This window comes from Notechis scutatus, chromosome 4 (genome assembly GCF_049901735.1).
Source record: "Notechis scutatus isolate UNSWTSFEM ecotype Mainland chromosome 4, rNotScu1.2, whole genome shotgun sequence".
NCBI classification, from domain to species: Eukaryota; Metazoa; Chordata; class Lepidosauria; order Squamata; family Elapidae; genus Notechis; species Notechis scutatus.
The window spans coordinates 140,241,686-140,265,824 of NC_142012.1; the positions used below are offsets into that span (position 1 = coordinate 140,241,686).

The 24,139-nt window shown below is 34.4% G+C and overlaps 1 protein-coding gene across 2 annotated transcripts in view; it reads right to left on the minus strand.

Annotated features, from left to right (window-relative positions):
• Positions 1–24,139, minus strand: part of PLOD2 (procollagen-lysine,2-oxoglutarate 5-dioxygenase 2) — a 61,805-nt gene that overhangs the window by 12,087 nt on the left and 25,579 nt on the right. For both annotated transcript variants that reach the window (XM_026664716.2, XM_026664709.2), the window contains exons 4-12: positions 16,070–16,233; positions 13,895–14,007; positions 12,070–12,133; positions 10,587–10,684; positions 10,254–10,355; positions 6,983–7,108; positions 5,382–5,503; positions 3,230–3,334; positions 1,734–1,859 (exon numbers count right to left, since the gene is read on the minus strand). In XM_026664716.2, coding sequence (XP_026520501.2) covers positions 1,734–1,859; positions 3,230–3,334; positions 5,382–5,503; positions 6,983–7,108; positions 10,254–10,355; positions 10,587–10,684; positions 12,070–12,133; positions 13,895–14,007; positions 16,070–16,233 — 1,020 coding nt within the window. The remainder of the gene's footprint in view (positions 1–1,733; positions 1,860–3,229; positions 3,335–5,381; positions 5,504–6,982; positions 7,109–10,253; positions 10,356–10,586; positions 10,685–12,069; positions 12,134–13,894; positions 14,008–16,069; positions 16,234–24,139) is intronic.

Here is a 24,139-nt window from a genome sequence, read left to right on the forward strand (position 1 = left end):
TCATAATTGAATAATTGATGTCTACAAATAAAGAGCATTTAATTTTCAATTTGTGACACACAATTATACTTTTTAAAATTAATGACAATTTATAGTTTACAAAAGCACAGTGCTAATAATTAACTTCACATTATTTACATGAATATTCCTTAAAAACCTTTCAGTGAGCATTTGCCATAACTTCCACAAAATTAGTAACTCTTAAATAAATGACCTAACTAGGCAAGAAGGGATTATATCAGACGTCGCCAACCTTTTGGACTTCAGAGACCACCAAACTCATAATTTTAAATCCCAGGGACCACTAACAGGTTCTGTGGGCATGGCCTAATTTGTGGGTGTGGCTTGGTGGTCATATGACTGGCTGGGCATGTCTTGTATGTAGATATTATAAATATTTATATAAATATTGATTTTTTTTATAAAAAAAGAGCAACTTTTACCCAAAATCAGGCAAAGAAGGCAGGCAGATTGAGTTGCTCACAGAATCACAGATTCATTCAGAGATCGATCTATCTCCATCAGCTAGATCAGTCTGCCACATAAAATTTGCTTGCAAGCAAACTCACAAAATTAACTCACAACACACCATGTATGTAAATATTGAATTTTTTATTAAAAAAGAGCAACTTTTACCCAAAATCAAGCAAAGCAAGCAGGCAGATTGAGTTGCTCATAGAATCATTCAGTGATTTGTCTATCTGCCATTGGCTATTTGAGTCTGTCCCATAAAATTTGTTTGCCATGAGTCTGCACTGAATAATAGAACCTTCAGTCCTAAGGGAGGTTCAGCTGTGCTTAAAAACAGAGTTGAAGATCTAAAGACTAGCTAGAAAGCAAGAAATCTAACCATTTCCTGCTTCCTAGCTAATCTAAATCTCCCTGCACAGCAGAACAGCTGATGGTTGGAAAAAGGAAAAATAGCAATTTAGCAGGCAAGTTTGCTGGGTAAGGAATGAGTGGGTGGGGAGGGTTCCTGTGGGCCATGTGGGCGGCACAGCCTTGTGTTTCTGCAAGCCTGGATTAATTGCTTTGGGGGGTGCTCTGGGCCTCAGCCCATCAGTTGGCGACCGCTGAATTATATCACATCCTGTAACAGGCATGATTTGATGGTAATATTGAAAATATTTTGATGTAATTATTTCAAAATTGAAACAGCCCATTTTGATTGTGTGAAGCAATCCAAGCATGAGATAGGTAGTTTTAAATATTTTTAAAATGATCAAGATGTTTTTGAAATACTTGAAAAGGAGCCATGTCACACAGAATTTTTGTTGTTCTTCAGTTACTAAGTTGTGTCTGACTTTTCATGACCCCATGGACCATAGCACACCAGGCCACCCTGTCCTCCACAGACTCCCAGAGTTTGCCAAAATTCATGTTCATTGAGACTATCATGTTCATGAGACTATCTAATCATATCACCCTCTACTGTCCCCTCCTCCCTTTGCCTTTCATCTTTCCCACAATAGGTTCTTTTCCAATGCGTCCTCTCTTCTTATTTGGTGGCCAAAGTATTTGAGCTTCATCTTCCACCCACAAAAAAAATGGCTATTTTAAATTTAACATGACATTGAAATAATTTGCACATATCTTTTTTCTTCATTATTCAAACCTTCAGTAAAAATTGCAACATACATTTAACAAGTTTATTAAAAATGTTTATACGAGATGATCACAAAATGAAAAAATACAATTGCCAGTTAAGATCTTTGAATATAAAGCTAACTTACATTCTGCTTCCTTGGATAATATCTATGTAGTCTTCAGATCGAGCATAATATCCATCAGCACTTAATGCACCCCAAAAGTTAGACCAGAGTTTCCCATGACGTGTTACAAGAGGTGCAATTATCTTTCTGTAAATAAAGTAGAAGGAAATATGACTAGGTTGGAAATTAACAATGGAAGCTAACATAATAGCATTAATAGAATAGCATAATATTCACCCTTGCCCAGGTCATCTCATGAGTGAATTATTGCAGTGTGCTCTAAATGGGGCTGCCCTTGAAGACCATCCAGAATCTACAGTGAAAATGCAGTGGCACAAGCAGTAATGGGCATTTTGCAATGTGCCCATGACCACTGCTAATTAAGATGTGTTAGCTGTCAATTGTCTTTTGAATGCAATATAAGATACTGGTTATAGAACTTATATAGCACAGAGCTTGATATCTGAGAGACTACTTGTTTCCAACAATTTCTGCCCACCTAGTACATTTCAGTAGTGTGAGTATGCTCCAGGCCCCTCTCTTAAACTTTGCCATCTTGTGGGACCTAGGAGACATGCCTTCTCTAGCCCCACCCTGTGAAACAGGATTTTCCCATAGATAAGTATGGCATCACCTTTCTAAGGGTTCCAGAAAGCTTTGAAAACTTGGATTTGGGCCCAAGCCTATTTTTGTTTGTTTGTTTGTTTAATGGCTCATGTTTTGTTTTCTTTATTTTCTTGGGATTCCTTTAGACCATTTTAGTCTGGGCAGTCTAATTCAATGTATTTAATTATATTTATGTTTTTTCTAGCTTTGTATGCTGCCCAAAGTACACTGAAGTTGGGTGGTAAATAAATCTAAATAAATAAATAACAAATAAATAAGTGATATTTATAAGATACCAGTATGAATGTATCCTGATAGTCACAGGGGATTCAAATATCTTTGTCCAGAGAAAACTGGAAATTCTATATTGTATCAGGTTCATTCTGGATTCATACACAAAGATTTATGAGCATTACAGAAACAAATAATTATTTGATATACCATAATTTCATAATTGACAGCTAATACATGCTTTGCATGTACTGAATAAGACCTCAGGTATTTACTTCAGCATTTACACTGGAAGTAACTGGGATAGCTAGGAAAATCTTCCAAAGTTTCCTGTCCAAGTAGACCATGCTGGCTGAGATGGATTAATGGTTGCTATTAACTGTTCATTGCTGTATGATGAAATGGATTCTTATATTTAGAAGCAATTTCTTTTCAAATTCAAAAGCTGTATAAATGGTTTTGAATAAGTTCCTTGAAAAAAATTACTGAGATGGAAATATCTAGCAGACAGTAATCTTAGTGAACAGAGAAGGGGATATTGAAAAATATTAACAGAAAAATGTTAGTATTAGTACTAAACTAAAGCTGTTTCAAAAAATCATTAAATATATCTAAACAAAACTTTGAGATTAGACTTAATAATGTTCTTTAACCCAACCAATTTCCCCCATTAAACATACCTATTTTGTTCTATTAGAAGCTTCAGAATATTTGGATTTGTTAAAATAACATCTGCATCAATGCTGAAATAGTAGTCACACTCTTTATTCTGTCGACAAATATCCCTTGAAAATTAAAACAGACAGCAAAGCCATAAGTATTTATAAACAAGCCAACATCTAAATTATTCATAATAGTTTTAGTTTTATGTATGTAGATAAGCTCTGGTAGCTTAAATAGTATAACACACATTGTGTGTGTGTGAGAGAGAGAGATAGATGATTAATTAAAAAATACAAGCTGTTACAAATCATATGCTAGATAAAGTACTGCAAAAGAAGTTTTCAGCAGTAAAAGCACTGTGGTTTCTCATGGATTTGATAATGAACCACATATGATTCAGAAATGAATTTTGCAACTGTCTGCAAAATTATTTGTCTGCAATAATTATTCCAATGACCTTCACAGTAATCTTAAAAACAAGCTATCCAACTTCTGAAATGAGAAAATGACTCAAGCAACATTGCATCTGCATTAGCTCTTTTCTTGGCTATGACAGAATGTCAGGAAAATGTGGAACCATTACAAAGAAGAACTAAATCATGGGAAAGTAGAAAAAGTAAAAAAAGTCTTCTTGGGTTTGGTACATAGGTTGGGTCTTTGAAAGAGTTTCAGAGTTCTGTAACTATATCCTAATTACATTACATTAGTTTCCAAGATGCCAAGTAAGTCCGGCTTCCTGAAATAATTAAGTTTAAAACGTAAGAGTACAAGCTACAGTACTGATAAAAGACTTTATCACTTGGTGAATGAAATGCCTGCAAGAAAATAACGAAGCTTAGAAAGCACCAAGGACCTTACAAGATACAATACATTTGCTATTATAGTAGCATTTCAGAGAAGATGTGGAAAGCTAAGGCCAAAGTGGTCCAAATGAGGGTAGGAGCACTTAGGACTGTGACTTCTAAGCTGGGAGAGTAACTCAACAGATCCCAGAAACATCAGAACTCTCTATTCAAAGGAGTGCAGTGCTAGGAACAACTAAGATAAATAGCAGAACCCTCAAAATCCAGACCTCTGATGTAATAAGAGAAATTGAAGAAGACACAAACCACCCAATGGGTTGAGAAGGAAACCTTTTGTTTAATTTTAAATATAAATTTTATTTATACATGTACAAAGATACTGTATCTTCTGAGGATTTTTTATGGTAGAAGATCTGAAACTCTCTTTCCAGATATATTGAACTTATGCATATTTTAATAGCTATCCAGAGCAAATCAAGAGAGCTTTATAATCTTGACGTCTTGTTGAATGGAATAACCATATCTATTTGTTCCCTATTTTTGTGGGGAAATGTGCAATTTTATTTCCTTTTTAATTTTTTGCTTCATTGTTTTTACTTGTTTAAATATTTCTCAATATTGAATTTAAAAGACAGTTGCTTTCAAACCTCTTAAAGGTTAGTGAATAAATTGATAAAATAAACAGAAAATAATGAAGTCAGCAGACAGGCTGATGAATAATGCACTCCATCTGCTCTGTTTCAATATACTTCTCTATCATATTAAAAAACTTATAAATCTTAACTATTATGCAATCCCACAAAGAGAAAATGTGTATGAACAAATAACCGAGGTACTTAATTAAAATAAAATAATATACATATACATATACATATACATATACATATACATATACATATACATACACATACATACATACATACATACATACATACATATATATATATATATATATTCTGAGGTTTCCGTGAGGTATTTGTATGTGGATATTTGGTTATTCGGGTTTTCTCCGTGTAAAATTGGAAGTATCTGGCGACGTTTCGATGAAGTCTCATTCATCATCTTCAGGCTTGTGTCTTCGGCTTTGTGCTTCTTGGAGTAAAGAAGAAGCACAAAGCCAGAAGCACAAAGCCGAAGGCACAAGCCTGAAGATGATGAATGAGACTTCATCGAAACGTCACCTAGATACTTCCAATTTTACGCGGGAGAAAACCCGAATAACCAAAGATCGATCCATATATATATATATATATATATATATATATATATATATATATATATATTCATGTGAATTAAAACCCTCTAATCAAGATCATTATCTTTCTAATATATGCTTTGGAAGGATAAATAATTAAAATTAAATTACATTCCCATGTTCCTGGCATTGGCTTGACTCAGATTTTCTTCAGGTCCAACAATTTTTATAGTTTTAATTATATTCTTGGCTTTATCCCAAAAGTTTTTTATATCCTTTTCATGATAAACCTCCTGGAAATGTTTTAAGAGAGAATTAATGAGAAATTAGTAAAACTATACAAGAACTAAACATGCAGTAAAATAAACAGCAGACAAAATGGAAACTGAAATGAAAACTCTACAAATCTGGAACAGATTAGAAATGGATTATTCTTATTTCAAAATTTTTATGCCAGATGGTATTTAGATGGGAGCAGGAGTTCACTCCATTGAAATCATATGGAGTTATACATACAGAGACACAAACAGACAGAAATACACATACACATATGTATTCTAAATATAGACATAATCAGCTCATGAAAAAGATGGTGGCCCTTCAACTGCATAGTGACAGCCACTTTCCCATTCTTCCCATTTATGGATGCTTCTACTGCTGCCTGCAGCCTTAGAATATACTCTCCAAATGCCATTACTTTAAAATAACATTGAAGAAATCGCATCAGCATTGGCTCTATTTTGTCAATTTAATGACATTCAGCAGAAAGTTAAAAAGGTTTTCAGTTCTCAGACCTGATTCTTTGATAGTAGTGGATAATAGGATGTTCAGGGTGTGGATAATAATTCAAATAAAATATTCACCCAGATTGATAACACAATCTCTACTTCCACCCATCCCTACCTTCTGTAGTTAGATTAAAACTACATGTAAAAAGTCCCTAAACAGTTGGGCTAAAGAAACATTTCGGATATTTATTTACCTATTTACTTATTAAATTTCTAGAGCAGTGCATTTCAACCAAGTGACTCTGTGTGGCTTACAATTCTAAACTATAAATCAAGTAAAACAAGCAAAAACAATAAAATTGTAAAACATAAAAAATACAATCAGCAGCTGACAATACATCATTAAAGCCAAGATATAGGACCCTAACATATTCCAAAACTCAAGCCTAGGGACTTAGCCAAGTTTTTAGAACTTGGCAAACAGCAATTAGGATTGGAGTCATTCTAATCTTTGGAAGGAGAATATTCCACAAAGTAGGGTCTGTACCAGAGAAGAGACATATTTTAGGTCCTGCCAGTCAGCACTTTTTGGATAATGGGACTTGTCACATGCCCAATCTGGTGGAACAAATTGATTACATTTGGATTTGTAAAAAGACAGTCCCTCAGGTAACCTGGTTTCAAGCCATATAGGGCTTTAAAAGTGGCAACTAACACCATGAATTGTACTTGGAAATCCACCAGAACAGCTAGTGTAATTGTGAGTTTAATACTTCCTTCCATAGATCTCTAAATGTATTCAAAAGAAAGACAAAGGAACAAGTGCTTCAAGATTTGAAAGGAAAATGCATCGGAGAGACAACAGAAACACAAACTTGAGATGAAATTCTATTATGAACATACATAGTATATGCATATTATATCTCATGTAACAGCAGAATCACATGAAAGTTTAATATTATTTTACTATTAGTCTATATTAAAAATTGAGTCATTATTGATTTATAAAAATTACAATTAAATCCCTATTTATAAAATACTTACATTATTATGAATAAAGATGCTAAGTTTTTCTTTTGCATACTCCAGACTCAATATTCTGTCTAAACACTTTGACAGGAAAGGAGTTGGTTGTTCAATGAAAACACCAATTGTTACTGCTGGAACTTCCTAAAAAAACAATAAGAGTAAAGGTACAGACTCACGGAAAGGACTGACTTCAAAATCTTTCCTTGTAAGAACAATAAACTACTGTTATGAACCTTGAAAAAAGGCACTCTTTTCTGAATTAGTATTTTCCACACATTATCAAATACTTTAAATTATATCAAAGAACTGATGCATTAAATGTCTTTATAAACTACTATGATAATTAGTTTTGCCTGCAATCCTATAACTACACTGCTCAAAAAAATAAAGGGAACACGTAAACAACACAATGTAACTCCAAGTCAATCACACTTCTGTGAAATCAAACTGTCCACTTAGGTAGCAACACTGATTGACAATCAATTTCACATGCTGTTGTGCAAATGGAATAGACAACAGGGGGAAAGCATAGGCAGTTAGCAAGACAATCTCCAATAAAGGAGTGGTTTTGCAGGTGGTGACCACAGACCACTTCTCAGTTCCTATGCTTTCTGGTTGATGGTTTGGTCACTTTTGAATGCTGGCGGTGTTTTCACTGTAGTGGTAGCATGAGACGGAGTCTACAACCCACAGAAGTGGCTCAGGTAGTGCAGCTCATCCAAGATAGCAGATCAATGTGAGCTGTGGCAAGAAGGTTTGCTGTGTAGTGTCCAGAGCATGGAGGTGCTACCAGGAGATACGCCAGTACATCAGGAGACATGGAGGAGGCTGTAGGAGGGCAACAACGCAGCATCAGGACCATTACCTCCGCCTTTGTGCAAGGAGGTACTGCCAGAGCCCTGCAAAATGACCTCCAGTGGGCCACAAATGTGCATGTAGCTGCTCCGACGGTCAGAAACAGACTCCATGAGGGTGGTATGAGGGCCCGACGTCCACAGGTGGGGGTTGTGCTTACAGCCCAACACCATGCAGGACGTTTGGCATTTGCCAGAGAACACCAAGATTGGCAAATTTGCCACTGGCGCCCTGTGCTCTTCACAGATGAAAGCAGGTTCACACTGAGTACATGTGACAGACGTGACAGGGTCTGGAAATGCCGTGGAGAATGTTCTGCTACCTGCAAAATCCTCCAGCATGACCGGTTTGGCAGTGGGTCAGTAATGGTGTGGGGTGGCATTTCTTTAGGGGGCTGCATAGCCCTTCATGTGCTTGCCAGAGGTAGCCTGACTGCCATTAGGTACCGAGATGAGATCCTCAGACCCCTTGTGAGACCATATGCTGGTGCAGTTGGCCCTGGGTTCCTCCTAATGCAAGACAATGCTAGACCTCATGTGGCTGGAGTGTGTCAGCAGTTCCTGCAAGATGAAGGCAGACCTGAATCCAATTGAGCACATCTGGGACATCATGTCTCGCTCCATCCACCAACGCCATGTTGCACCACAGACTGTCCAGGAGTTGGGGGATGCTTTAGTCCAGGTGTGAGAGGAGATCTCTCAGGAGACCATCCTCCACCTCATCAGGAGCATGCCCAGGCATTGTAGGGAGGTCATACAGGCACGTGGAGGCCACACACACCACTGAGCTTCATTTTGACTTGTTTTAAGGACATTACATCAAAGTTGGATCAGCCTGTAGTGTTTTCTTCCACTTTAATTTTGAGTGTAACTCCAAATCCAGACCTCCAAGGGTTGCTAAATTTGATTTCCATTGATAATATTTGTGTGATTTTGTTGTCAGCACATTCAACCATGTAATGAACATAGTATTTAATAAGAATATTGCATTCATTCAGATCTAGGATGTCTTATTTTTGTATTCCCTTTATTTTTTTGAGCAGTGTATTTATCTAGAAATAGGTTCTATTGAATTTCATGGAGCTTAACCATTTAATAGGCACGTATAAGATGTCATAGTAATAATACAAGTACATAGTGTTCAAGTCTTTTATATAATTAAGAAAGGTGTTGATTCAAGTGTTGATTTTAATCTTTCAAATACATAATATAGAATGGCAATCTGGGAGGGAGGAGAGATTATAATTTATTATGTGTGGCTTTCCAATACCAACATCTGCAAAGTGGACTGAGTCCAAAGGAAACTTCTGTGATGTTAAACACAAAAAGTAAAATATGAATTGAGGTATGTAACTAGGATTACATTTCCAAATCCTTTATTTAAAAATAGATTCTTTATCTTGAAATATATATTTATGTCAACTGGAAATATTGAGAATTTCCCTATATTTGTTTCAGTTTAATACTATTTACAAAATAAAAATAACAACAGATATGTAATATCTAAACTTTCTAGCTTTGATGAAAGAAGACAAGTTACATTTTCTACAATCTTTTGCAGAATCTCCATTTGATGTCTTCTGGGCTTTGAGGGAGGAGGACTATTTCCTCCACCTTTATTAATGTATGGTCCATAAGATCAGAATTATCATGGAAGCATCCACCAGGCTGTTGGGGCAGTATTAAGTTTTTGGGCTTAAGAACTCAAAAGAATATTTTTGACAGCCAAAAGAAAATTCTTTGGCTTCATGGCGATCCCCATTGTGCCTCAAATGATTTGGCTTACCGTTCTGAGAAAGAGAAGCCATTAAACAGAATTGCAAGTCTTTGAGAACTTATTTTCTACTATCGGGTTCAATTCTGGTTCCTTGAACCAGTTTTGAAGATTTTTTTGAGACATTGAACAAAGTCTGTTTTTGGAAGATTCTGCTGATTCTGGTTATTCTCCTCATCTTAGTTAGATGAGAAACATCTGAATCATGTGCAGTAATGAGTTGCCTGCACTTTGTTTGGATGATGATTTTCTACCTACAATATTGGACTGTACCTTGTCCTTTTTGGTGAAGAGGTAGAAAAAGGGGAAATGGGGAAAAAGTTCCAAAGTGGAGGTTTACAATTTGAGACTGTTAGTATTTATCATGGGCTTGATCCAGGAAGGCTATCATCTCTCTTGAAATGCCAAAGTTTTCCCTAATAAGCTTTGGAAATAGAAGGCCAGGATTGCCTGATGATTTTACATTCAGTCTTGAAATTCCATATAAACTTATAATTATTTTGACATAACAGAAATCATAAAATGGTAGTCAGATAGAAAAAAGAAAGATGAGAATATTCGTTGGATGCAAGGGTTTGAAAGAAGAGGAGACAGTTATAGACGACTAGATAATGTATCATTTTTATGCACAGTTCAAGTACATGCAGCATATACTTACAGACAATGTGGCTATTTCTAATAAATCTGAGTCGCAAACACCACATCCTGTTTCACGAGTCCAGCCATTAGGTATATAATTTCCAAAGTAATTGATATTAAGCTAGGTTAAGAATGAAAGAAAAAACCACAATCAAATCAAATCAACAGATTATCATTTCTAGTTTTTAAATAATATCTATTCACTTAATGGAACAAAGTGAATTTGGCTATGAAATTTCATGAAATGCATTGATTCTTTCTACCACTGTTACTATACTACTAACAAATGAATTTCTATTGTATTGCTCTTATGTGGAAAAGCTCATATTGAAATTAAGTGACTTTCACTTACTTTTGTTGGGCCATTTCCATGAAGAGTGACAGGCAAAGTATCATGTATAGAATTCTTAGCTCTGGCTCTTCCATCTTCAAATTTCAGAAGAACTTCATCTGCAGCCCATCATAAAATTAATAACACATCAACTGCTGGTTACTCAAACAAGGATGATACAACATTCTTGGCAGCTTCCTAAGCATCCATAGAGTATCACCTAATTTTGTAATTTCCTAACTACTCACATTACAAAATTCAAAAATACCATGCATATCATAAAAGATATTAAAAAGTCATAGGTATTGAATGTAATAATTACTAAAATATTCAAAGAATAATATTCTAAATGAATAACTCCACTGATTTCTCTTAACATTAAGGAATCTGATGTCGTTTCCCCTTCCCTTTTTTGAAAGGAGGGGGGAATTAACATCTATTCAGAGTTTTCTCAAATTCTGTGGAAAATTATAAATTAGCATTTTTTTTGTCCTCATCTGTTCCATTCTTTCTTCTATTCCTATGTCTATTGCCAGAAAATGAAAATGTGGATGATTTGAAATTAGTTTTTTTTAAACCTAGAATTAATGTTCAATTAATTCCAAGCCTTCTTATTTTGAGATTCAAATATTGTTGGTAAATAAGTGAAGCATACACCTACACAGAGTGAAACTCTGTTATTTATGACCAATAATTTCATATAAAATTTTGAAATATTCAAAGGGGAGCTTCACTTTAAAATTTGTGATGCAATGTAGCATTCTCATATTTCCAGCATTCTCTCTCAGCACTTATGAAAACTAAAAGAGCCTTCCATGTTGATGCAGTTCCCAAGAAGACCTGTTTCTCAGCTCTGGCATATGACTAAGACAAGAGATGGTGACAGGAAATCATGCATATTGCAACAAATGTGAACTCTTTGGCACTTGCATTATAATGCTGCATCCAAGCATCATGTAGAGGTTATGTAGTTAATATAGTTAAATGGTAGATGTTTTGTCATGATACTATAGTGCATGCTTGGTTATTTTGATAAAACGTGCACTGCTACAGATTCCCACGTAAGAGACACTAGGAAAATCTGAAGCTATATGAAGTGCTTCATGGAGGCAAATAGCATTTCTTTTTTTTTTTCAACTATGAAAATCATTTTATATCCATTTCTTCAGTCAGGCAAATCTAAATCACACAGACTGAATTCCATATCATGTGCAAGAATTACAACATTGGCAAAGAAGAAACAATAATTGTATTGTTTGTAAGCCACCTAGAGTCACCTTCAAATGAGATGGGCAGCATATTGAATGAATGAATGAATGAATGAATATTTCATCACTTAATATGTATTGGTTTTTTTATTGTAAAAGAAAGTAAATATAGTCTCCGTGTTTCATTAAACAACTTCAGCAATCTTTTTCGTCCTTGGAAAGAAATAACAATATTGAACAGAATTACAATGTAGAGAACAAAAAGTTGGATTCTTCTCTCTCCTTAAGATACATACCAACAGCTCCATTTAGAGTCTGGAAAATATTGCATTTGTGATCCAAGGTAATATTGATACGTTCCTAAAGTACAAGAAGAAAAAATATGGTAGAAATGGCTCTATAAAGATCTGTATAAAAGTAAATTCAAATAATGTTAGATAATGACCAGATGTTTCACTGGCAATTCTTTTAAACAAACACACACACACAATTTCTTTTGCAATGTTCCATATATCATCATATTCATAATTCATCATGTCATCCAGACTTACCCTCATCAATAATATATACTTTGTTAAGACATTGTTTATATGTCACTAATACCAGAGATTTGCTTTCTGTTCAAAAAGCCAAGACAAGTTCATGACTTTTCAGAGAATAATGACTTTGCAGTATGTAATACAAGAATATCTGCCAAATAACGCTAACAGATTACCATCTTTAAAAGATCAGAATATAAAGTTGAAACTAAACTATGGTACATACACAACAGGATAGTTAAGACTGCTACATAAAATAGCCTTGCTTATTGGTATTTTTCTAAAAAGAACAGCAAGGCCCATTTCTAGAATCCATAGATCCACCTAAGTTCAAATCAGTGAAACAGCCATAACATAATTTTAGTACCAATTCCATTCCATTTTAAAATCTTCACATAGGGAAGGAAAAATCATTTCTTAGGTTGAAGTCTACGTCCCATTTTCAAAATATAATAGGATTCAGTAAAACACTATATTTTTCCTCCTGGAATCTATTAAGTCAATTGTCCCAGAGTTAAATGTTATATTCTGAATCTTTTAGAAAAATTGATGGAAATGCTAGAGGCTGCATCTAAAGACTTTAGAGAGTAGACATTATATATCCCTAATTTAAATCTTAACAACATGCATTATTACAACCACTTAACATGAGCAGTTGCATGAGAATGATCTCAATAATCATATCCATAATACAGTACAAAACATTCCAGTTTTCCCAATGATTTTTAACTGACTTCAAGTATATATCCTTGAGCATAGGAATTACACACACCAACTCCATCAAGAAAAATTGAATTCAGTTCCATCAGATTAGTAAACATAATTATTTCTAATTGAAGCAAAAAGATTTTTTACTATAATTATTTAACTAACCGCTCAAATGCAGCAAGCTGCACTGCAAAAACGGTTAAATTTTTATGGTTAACATTTGAGATAATTCTGTCACAAGTCCTGTTTTCTTTCTTCCTTGTCTCTTTTTTCTTGCTTTATATAAAAATTCATCTGATTAGATTCCGTGCATCTAAAGAAGCAGGCTGTAATCTACAATAGTTTATAGGATAATACTTTTATTTGCTTTTGTGATGGTGTCACAGCACTTACTGCTTTTCTCCCACTGGAAATTGTTATAATGACATTAGTTCCATATATATATATATTTCCAAATCCAAAGAAATAGTGAAAAAAAATATGTAAAAAGATTCAGGACTATGCCTGTCAATTGAACAGAAATGGAGGAGACAACATCTGGTGTTTTGGGAGAAATCAGTAAGACAGTGTTACAACTCAAAACCAGATTGGATTCAACCAAGCTATGAACATGATAATAATCTATAACATGTCCCTAGCTGACAAGTGATTGAAATCAGTTCACAAGGTTGTTGACTCTTCCATTCTAAGAGTTTTCACTCATCTACATCATGTGACTTAGAACAAAGATCTTCTTGCTGGAAAACATTGTAGAAACGATTTTTACTTGTTTAAAAGTAAAATTTATGTGAACTGCCCCCAAATATAGGTTTAATACATATTATCTTCAGAACCTTGCAATCATTGAATTGATTGCTGATCAAGTTCTACTTACCCTCTTCAGTGGATCAATATAAATTTTTGTATAAAAAAGCTGATCATCATCACTATCTTGGAGGTCCCATTGTTGAACAATATCATTTACATTCTGTGAATAGCCAATGAATCCTGAAATATACCATAAAAAAATTGATATTTTCTAGGACACCTACCATTAAACTGTAAGAAAATTCTAAAAACTTTTTTGGAGAAGCTGTACCCAATTTCTTGCTGGAGATTTCTTGATATTTATTTCTTGAAATGCATTCTGGTCTTCTGATTTCTTGCTCCTAAATAGAAAAACTATTCTAGGTATCATTCTAGTTCTGCTATTGTTTGAAAGAAACAATCAGAGATGTGTTTGACCTCGGGGAGGGGTAGATGTGACAAGCTCAAAATCATTCGTGTTGGGGACACCTGTGGTGGCCTGAATGGTCTGCCAGTGAAAACAGAGCTTCATTTTCACTGGCAGAGGCACCGCAGGCCGGTCCTTCGTTGTTCCCAGGGCAGCCCTAAGGGGCCAGTTCTAAGCACCCCATGGGCTAGATCCAGCCCGTGGGCCTTGAGTTTGACACCCCTGACCTACGTCAATAGAAATATGTTATATAAAATGAGCAAAGAAAAAAAAAGTAATAAGTGGGACTTTCTTAGATATAAATGTGCATAGAATTTTAGCATACCATGCTGTACACAAGAACACATTGTAAATCTTAGGCAGTGTAAGAGTTCAGAAATCTCATATAAAACTTAAATGGGAGGCCTAGGGATTGAAAGATGTATATACAAGTCTGGTTAACAGGATCTCAGATTTTTTTCTGGTAAAATATTAGTAGTAGCCCAATCTTATATGTCAGCCTTATTTATTAGCAAAGTAATTTATATAGTTTAATATCTTTATATTCAGCACAAGTTCTCTTGAAAGTCTTCAAAAAAACTTTTTGCAAAGATGATTCAGGATTTCAGAATAACAAATATAAACCACAGCATGTCGTTCAAATAAGCAATATTGTTTATATAAGCAAATAATAATGGAGATAACCTACAGGTGCACATTGGATAAATCAAATCTTTCCTAATGAATTCTGTTGTTGATTTATGGTTTGTTTTCCTAAGATCAAGTACAAAAATAGCCCACAAAAGTTCCATTTTCTATCATTCCTATTGCAAATGAAAGAAAAGCAGTGTGTCAAATATCCTGTGAGCTTAATTCACCTATTATTTATTCTTGAAAAACTTTATAACAACAAAAATCGGTATAACAATTGACTGCCTACTTCTGCTCTAATGATATCATCAGTTGATCATTATTTTAGCTGCAAAAAAAAATCAATATATGTCTTAATGCAACAATACAAAGATTGATATGTTTATATATATGAGCATACTTTTGAATTATATACCCCAAACCTGAAACGTATATAAATTTGGATAATTCTGGCTAGAGTCATTAGATGACAGATAACCAAACAGCCAGTAACCATTTTAATTTACTGAAATGTTACAGAGCAAAGCTATATCAGAAACACTGAGAAATTCAATTCAGCCCAGGAAAGGACAAAGGAGAAAATGAATCATTCCAGTAAATAAAGATTGTAGTTTCTATATTTAATCATCTTTGTTAGTGTCACAAAATGATAGGCTATCTGTGATAACTATTGCATACCTTGCAGTTAAGAGTATTTTTAGGAATGTGCAAATTTGCCAAAGCAATTTTCCTTGCCTAAAAAACATTCTGAGGAATTTCTGCAACATTCTTCAAATGAGCTAATTGTGTAAGAAAACCCTATGTTGTTTTATAAATAGTGTCTCAGTTTCTGTCTATAGCAATGGTCTTCAAAGTTGACAACCCTAAGATATGTGAATTTTGATGCCAGAATTCCTTAACAAGCACAAGAAATTCTGGGGGAATCAAGGAATTGAAATCCACACATGTTAAAATTGCCAAGTTTGAAAAATACTGTATCCTGCTTTTCTACCTTTGTCTTCCTTTTTGCCTACTTTAGCTCTTGATGATAAAGAAAGGAAATGAGAAATGGGAAATGAGATAAGCTTATCTGAAATTATTATTACTAATAATGTACATTTCCTCTTCAAAATGTTTCAAAATGTAATTAACAAAGAAACATTTGCACAGCTTCCATTTTTCCCATGTAGGCAACAAAGACTTTTAGTTTCAAAAAATACTACTTACCTCCAGCATTAAGGAATCGTTTTCCACTGCGGACAATCGGGTATTTTTCAGACAATCTTTTATCGGGCCATATCAAACTATCTGCTGCAAATACAACTTTGTGATTAAGTTGCTGGAATTTCTTCAATAATTCCTTGGGTCCTCCAGCAAATATAACATCATAGCTGAAGTTTGAAGACAATAGAAAAAGTGGCTGTTACAAAAAAAAGTTCATTTCGATAGCAGCATTCAACACTGAAATAAAAGAGAACAATTCTACCTATATAGTGTAAAGATTCAGATGTTATTCAGATGTAAGCTTTACATTTAGAAAAATGAGACAACTCTTTTTTTTCCACCTCATTCACTTAGCCTTAAATAGAATCAGGTTACTTTCAATTTTTCATTCAAAACAAGTCATGCTATTGAAAGGAATATATAGGTTAGCCTTTTCATCTATTTGCTTCTGTGCATTTATCACTGCAGCCATTTTTCCTCATCTTAATGTATTTCCAATATTGGAGCCAAAAGGAAGAAAAAAGATTTTCTGAAAGAATTGTAGACAAATAGAATGGGAGACAGACCATTTACTGTGCTTTTCAGTATGTTACTTCTACTGCTGAGACCAATGTGCAGAAACCCCAATATTCCTCCCAAGTTTTCTTGCCCCGTAAGTTTCATTTTTTGCCATATTTTCCAAGCTCATGAGAAATTCCATTCAATTCCCCATGGTATGTTTTAGAGTTTACAGTATTGTTGGAGGTGGTAGAACTGAAGCTGTGATCTTCTATTACATAATTTCCCCACATTCTGAAGCCTTCGTGGCTTAGTCCAAAACATGTCATGTAAGGAATTCTTTTGGAAGCAGGGAAGTTAGAGCAGCTGCAAAGCCACAGAACAGGATATTTTTCCATCCTGTCCTATCGCTCCAAATACCACCTAGAGCAATTACATAATATTACATGAATTACATGATATTATTTACTCTTGTTATTTTAATATTTTTTATCATTTTTTTATTTTTATTGTTGCCACCCAAAGTAGTCCTATGGCAAGATGGATGGAAAATACATTTAATAAATAAATAAACAAACATTTCTTATTTGAAATAAGTTTCAATGGCAAATTTGTTCAACCTAAATCAGGACTGATGGAAAAATGCATTTAAACACTGGGCATTGGGTATAATGTGCCCTGTATTTTACATGCCCAGAAAGAAATCAGTTGAGAATAGTTTCCAAAATAGTTGGTTCTTAACCTTTAGCAATAATAATAGCACTTAGCCTTATATACTGCTTCACAGTGCTTTACAGCCCTCTAAGCAGTTTACAGAATCAGCTTATTGCTCCCAACAATCTGGGTCCTCATTTTACCAACCTTGGAAGGATGGAAGGCTGAGTCAACCTTGAGCCCACTGAGATTTGACCTGCCAAATTGCAGGTAGCCAGCAGTCAGCAGAAATAGCCTGCAGTACTGCATTCTAATCCACCCCGGCTCTTTAATTTGTATTCTCAAACAAATCCCTGATAGATAATACCTAATGTAGACTCTCACATATGAAAGTTATGATCTATGCCAATTGAGTCTATGATTTTGTACATTTTTCTTCTCTGTCAGCTCCAGAGCATTTAAAACAAAACTAATGAGTTGTTTCAACCATGGTGCTACTGGTATTAAAGCAGAAATGTATATGCGTTTTGGACTGAAAGATCACTTTAGTGTATTTGAAGATTATACTAGATGGGTGTGTTTTAAAATGGGAACAAAATTAAATTAAATTTAATTATAGTAAATGTAAGTTTAATTAAAATTAACCCTGAATATTAGATAAGCATTTCTTCTTGGAGGAACCAAGTATAGAATGGCTTAGATTGGGATGGATCCCACCTAACGACTAGTGGGATTTGATTAATGAAGGCAACATTGACTGCTGGAAATTCCATTCCTAAGCAGTCATGTAACACCACACTTTATGAATGTATCATTTAGTAATGGAAATTCTAGTTGTATTACTATTGTATTCTGGGGACTAGGAATATAGTATTTTGCAAATCTGCAGCTGCAACAATTTAAGAAAATTATTCTTCTGTGCACTTTCCAAAACTTCTGAAGAAAAATATTCCTATAGAATCTGAGAAGCAACATAATTGTAATGGAATGTTGTCTTTCAATCATTTTTCATCTTAAGTGTCAACATTATGTTTGCAAACAATTATATCAGCAATTTGTGCTGCCTTCAATCAGGGCTCATCTCAAAGCATCAGCTGTGGGGTTACGGTTGTTGTGTTTTTAAATAGATATTTCATGAAAAAGATTTTTAATACTCATTTTTGTAGAAGAACAATTTGGCATGATACCTCTGCAGAAATTTACACTCATGATATTAAATAACCCACAGTAATGTATGTTGTTCTGTGGCATCAGAATATTTCTTTTAATTCATTATGAAAAAAAGCTTACCAAATTGCCAGGATTTCTTCTGCAAACTCATTAAAATTAGAGAAGTATTAGAATAGTGTTTCTCAGCACGGGCAACTTTAAGTTATGTGGATTTCAATTCACAGAATTGTGAGGGTTAAAGTTGACTTTAACTCCCCCAATTCTGGGAGTTGAAATCCACATAGCTTTAAGTTGTCCAGGTTGAGATGGCCTTAGGACATGATCTAACAAATGACCCAATCTTATTCAACCAGATCTCTAATCCAGCACCATTGTGATACCTGTACTGTACTTTCTCTGCAAGTGCAATTAATACAGCAGCAACCTGATGAAATGTAGAGGCTGACTGTCTTTCCTTAAAGATACAACATTCATTTGCCATATCTATAACCATGGAATCATTGAATTAATTACTGTGTTTTTGTGTGTGCTTGTTTTATTCAATGTTATTCCTACTAGTTCACTGCCACTCTTCAGATATTTTCAAGGATTCCTATTCACCTCTAATGAACATATTATTCCACTTAAGTGGTACAAGCCAGGCTTCAATCTTCTTTATCTCCTTTTCTCTACATCATCACAAAACAACTATATTGTAGATGCAAACCAGTGGTGGGATTCAATTTTTTTACTACCAGTTCTGTGGGCATGGCTTGGTGGGCGTGGCAGGGGAAGGATACTATAAAATCTCCAGTCAGAGGTGGTAGTTGCCAGTTCTCCAAACTACTCAAAATTTCCACTACCAGTTCTCCAGAACTGGTCAGAACCTGCTGAATACCACCTCTGATGCAAACACAGCACCTACAGTCCCTTGCAGTTTATGCATTCAATTCCTCAAATGGATACTTTTTTTGTAACATTGAATCAGAACAACAGAGTTTAAAGGAACCTTGGAGATCTTCTAGTCCAACCCCCTAATCAAGTAGGAAACCAACTCAGACAAATGGTTTGTCCAATCTCTTCTTAAAAACCTCTAGTGTTGGAGCATCCACAACTTTAGGACACAAGGCATTCCATTGATTAATTGTTCTCACTGTCAGGAAGTTTATTCTTACTTGTAGGTTGGTTCTCTCCAGGAGTGGGATTCTACCAGTTCGCACCTATTCTCTAGAACCGGTTGTTAACATTCTAAGCAGTTCAGAGAACCAGTTGTTAGAAGAAATTACTGGCCTAATCCTGTAAGGAAGGCAGGAAGGAAACATTCTGGTGTTGCTTATAGAAACTGCCTCTTTGTTAACCCTTATTACATTCTTGGCAGGACTAGACTTCCTGTCTCAGGAACCTCTCTGGAGTTTTTTTTTCCCTTCCTTTCTGCTACTTTGCTTGTGTGGAGTGGCCATTCAAAGTTACAATGGCACTGAAAAAAATGACTTATGACCATTTTTCACACTTACGACTGTTGCAGCATCCCCACAGAGGGGATGAGAGAGGCCAGGCGAGGAGATGTGTGCCTCTATGTGAGTGATATTGAGTTGGCCATGGCCAGCCAATAACATGACCACCAAGCCATGTCTACCCAGTCACATGACCACCAAGCCACACCCACCACCTAAGCCACGCCCACAGAACCGGTTGTTAAAAAATTTGAATCCCACCCCTGGTTCTCTCCTTAATTAGTTTCAATCAAATAGAACTCTGCAAAATTATACTCTTTACCTATTCCTATTTCCTGCTTTTAATATTTCTATCTTTTTAATCTTTCACACGGCATTATCTCACTGCTGCTCCAACTGTTTGAAATATTTCTGGCTTTTTTATTTTCATCTTATTCTTAACCATGAAACAGAAAATGTAATTTTGTTTTAAACCTGAAACAAACACAGAGTGTCTCTAAAGTCCTGCCAAACTGTTCTGGGCTAGCCATTGGCCACAACTGGCCAGAAACAAAAAAGGAATTGTAGAACTCCTTGTGCTGTTTGGATTTTGGCTAAAACAAAAACTGCAGGGATCCTGGAACAATCTCATGGAGTAAGAAGGGCAAGGCTATTAGTCATTCTCTCTCTGCTGTCCTCCCAGAGCAACTCCCAATGCAACATATCCTAGTATTTACAATTCCCTCCAGATCTTTTCTTTCCCTTTAGCTGCAGTCAGTGATTTGGGGAGGCATTCTTCACTTCCATCCCATGGCCTTCCTTCCTTTCTTTCTTTCTTTCTTTCTTTCTTTCTTTCTTTCTTTCTTTCTTTCTTTCTTTCTTTCTTTCTTTCTTTCTTTCTTTCTTTCTTTCTTTCTTTCTGCCTCTTCCCAGCTGCTATCATTCATTTCCCAGAATTGCACTTTCCATTGCCATCAATATTCCAATGCTTTTCTTTCCCTAAAATGTTAATTCTACACCCTAGCCATTTTTCCATTTCCCCCCTTTTATTATACCATTGTTATATTGTTTCGACACAGTGATATTTGTACAGCATTAATTAAAATTACTAGCATTCTATTGTTTTGATAAAGTATTACCAATAAAAAGAGAAAGAAATGTTCTATCAGGATTAATTATAAGTTATAATATTGATATTAAATGCATTAAATTATCTGACTTTTTCATATGCTATTGAGTATAAGATAAAAAAGAAAAACTACTGCAAATCACATTGAAGGATATTTTTTTAATGCTATAAAGGTATCGATCTGGAGCTAGTTACTTAGTATTGAAGTCTCCATTTGATAATTGCTAATAAAATAAAAGAGAAAAATAAGATAAGGAAAACCAATTTGCTAGAATTAGGAGGAGGAAGGAAAGGGGGAGAGTGGGAAGGGGAAGGAATAGGAATAAAAATAAGACAGAACCATGAAATTAAAATTGAATATACAGGCGGTATATGATCCTATTATTACAATGGTTGGAATCCTAAGTTTCACTTAAAAATTGAAAAGTATCTCAAAAATCAAATAACTTTCATTAAAATTTTCTTTTGAAAATGTACTAATTGAATGTAGAATATGTTAAGTACAAGGAATATCCTGAATAGACAACAACTAAACATGTACATTGCTTTGCTTACCCATACTCTAAGAAGTATATCAAAATGACATTTAATGTAAGGTTAAGATCTTGAACTAGAAACTGGGACACCATAAGTTCTATGAAAACTGACTGGATTATTTTCACTACAATTTTACTATAGTCACCTCACTCTTAGTCCAACTGCCTTGAGTTGTACAAAAATAAAGGCAGGATATTCATCTATAAATAAAAAGTGACCAGAGTTCTATCAAAGAATGAAAAGCTTTCCAAGTTAATCTCTAAAATAGATCCCTAGATTATAACAATTCCTTAACTGTAACCACTACAAAGCTGCCCAGGGTTGGGTTTGCTAATCTCCTTTTCCCTGAAAAAGCTTGGTTGAGACATTGCTATATGATTCATCTATCTATTTCCATTTTCATGTTTATGCTTACTAAAACACATTCTTAGTAATTATGATAAAAGGAAAATGTAAACTTACTTGGACATTAAGAGAAAACATGTCCTTCAGCATATGAGCAAGGAAAGAAATGTTATCAGTATTTTATCCTTATCAACAACTCAGTATAGAACTTGTAGTCATTTTAACTGAGTAAAATAGAGATCCTGGAGGTTTCCTAATCCAATCCCAAGTATTTGCATATATAGGGTAGGAGGCTTTACAAGTACCACTAAAATAGTCCTATATGGCCAGGAGTCGTATAGTTCCAGTTATATTCTAAAGACTAGAAATGTTTTCTATAATTCAGGAGTAAGAAGTATTTTATGCTGAGGTCTGCACTTTTGAACAGCATGTCAGGACCTTCAGTTCAAAAAGGGGACAGGCTAATACAAACCCTGAGTTTCCATTAATTTACATTTCATTAACATCTAGTTCATTTTAAGAGTTAATTTTATCCTTCTTCATTAATTTCATAATTCACCATATCATATTAAACCCTCAATTTAGTGACAATTATGGAAAGCTTTGAGAGTTTCACTCAATACTTGGAATGAATTTAGCCCTAAGAAAGAGGATGTTTTCTGTTCTCTAAGGACTGAATAAGGCTTTAGCTTTCAGCAAAAACTCTGTGTCTCACAGATGTTACTATTTAAAACGTATTACTTTGCAGAATCTCTCTTCACATCTGGATATTTATTTCTGTAAAAAAAAAATTTAAATGGTATTTCTATGCCTGGATACCTAGTTCAATGTATAATGTTGGAAAAATTATTGCTAAAGTATTGATTTTTCTAGAAATTACAATAAATTAAAATGAAAAGGTACAATAGTGTCCATATTATTCCAAAAATATATGCATTGACAGAAATGTTTGTAAAATGAAGCATAAACCATTTTTTGAATACAATATTTAAACATTTTATTTGTGTTCCAAGAGACAGAGAGAGAGACAGACAGACAGACAGACAGACAAACAGACAGAAAGAGAGGGGGGAAGGGAGGGAGACAATAGACAGACAGAGATGGTATCCATTTTCTTTTCAGAATGTCAAAAGCACTTCTTTACATCATGGATATAAAGGAGAATTTCCACTGTCTATCTCCCAGGGTCAGTAATAATTTCTAGACTCCAAGTTTAAACTGTGCAAGACAAGTTCATAACCTTCTAGAATCTGAAATATAAGACAAAAATGCAGCCATTATTTTGCTCATTAATTTTCTTTAAAAAAAAAAAAAAAAAAGCTAATTCTCCCTTCCATGGGTTTTAATCAGAAAAGAACATCATAGCAATAATCAACTAAAAAAAATACAATTATAGGTAAAATTCATTAGCTTTTTCATTAAGTATTCATACAATAACCCAAGATTTATCCTAACTGTGACTAAACAGCTATGTGTATTCTACATAATAAAAGACCAGAATTCACAGTCTTTCTCTAGTCATCATGAACTTATTTATTTCTGTCTTTTAAAAACAGTGATGCATAATAACTATCTAACTACAAAATTCATATTTGCCTATCAATATAAAAACCATCTAATGGCAATTCAGGCCCCTCAAGAATCCCAAACTTGGACACTACTTATTTCTCTTGTCTGTTGTCAAAAACACTCCATAAACTGCTCAGAGTCTCTTAGGTAATTAGGATGATATAGAAATGTGATAAATATATAAATTCCACTGCATCTTTATGTAGAATGCTTATTGATATATCTAATGTTACATTGTTGTAAGCAGCCCAGAGTCACTGATAGTCAGTGGTTGCCATATAAATCTAATTAATTAAGTACTAATTCCAGAAAATTTTCCCAAGCCGAGTTCTATTCTCCGCACCTTTGTTCTCAAGATATTTTTAAAAAAAAAAAAACAATAAATTTCTTTCTAAAGAATTTATACCTTTTGTGTAAATCCTTGCTATACCTTCCTACCAAGATACATAAATGTTATGGAATAAGATGCAACAGACCACATAGAAGGGAAATGCATACATGTATTTCATCCTTGTGCATCATATACATAAACTATAGTCACAAGCTGCTGGATAGTTTTACTTTCCATTTCTCCAAAAAATTCTGACTGGCATGCATTCTTTGATCATAGCAAGCAAATATTCTAATGGTTAAGGATTAAATGGATGCTCTACTATTAGGATCAGAAAAGATAGCAACAATTAATTATATCAAAGGTTATTGGGAATAAGTTTGCAGCAATAACAAAGCACAACACACATAAATAAATCAGAATTAGGA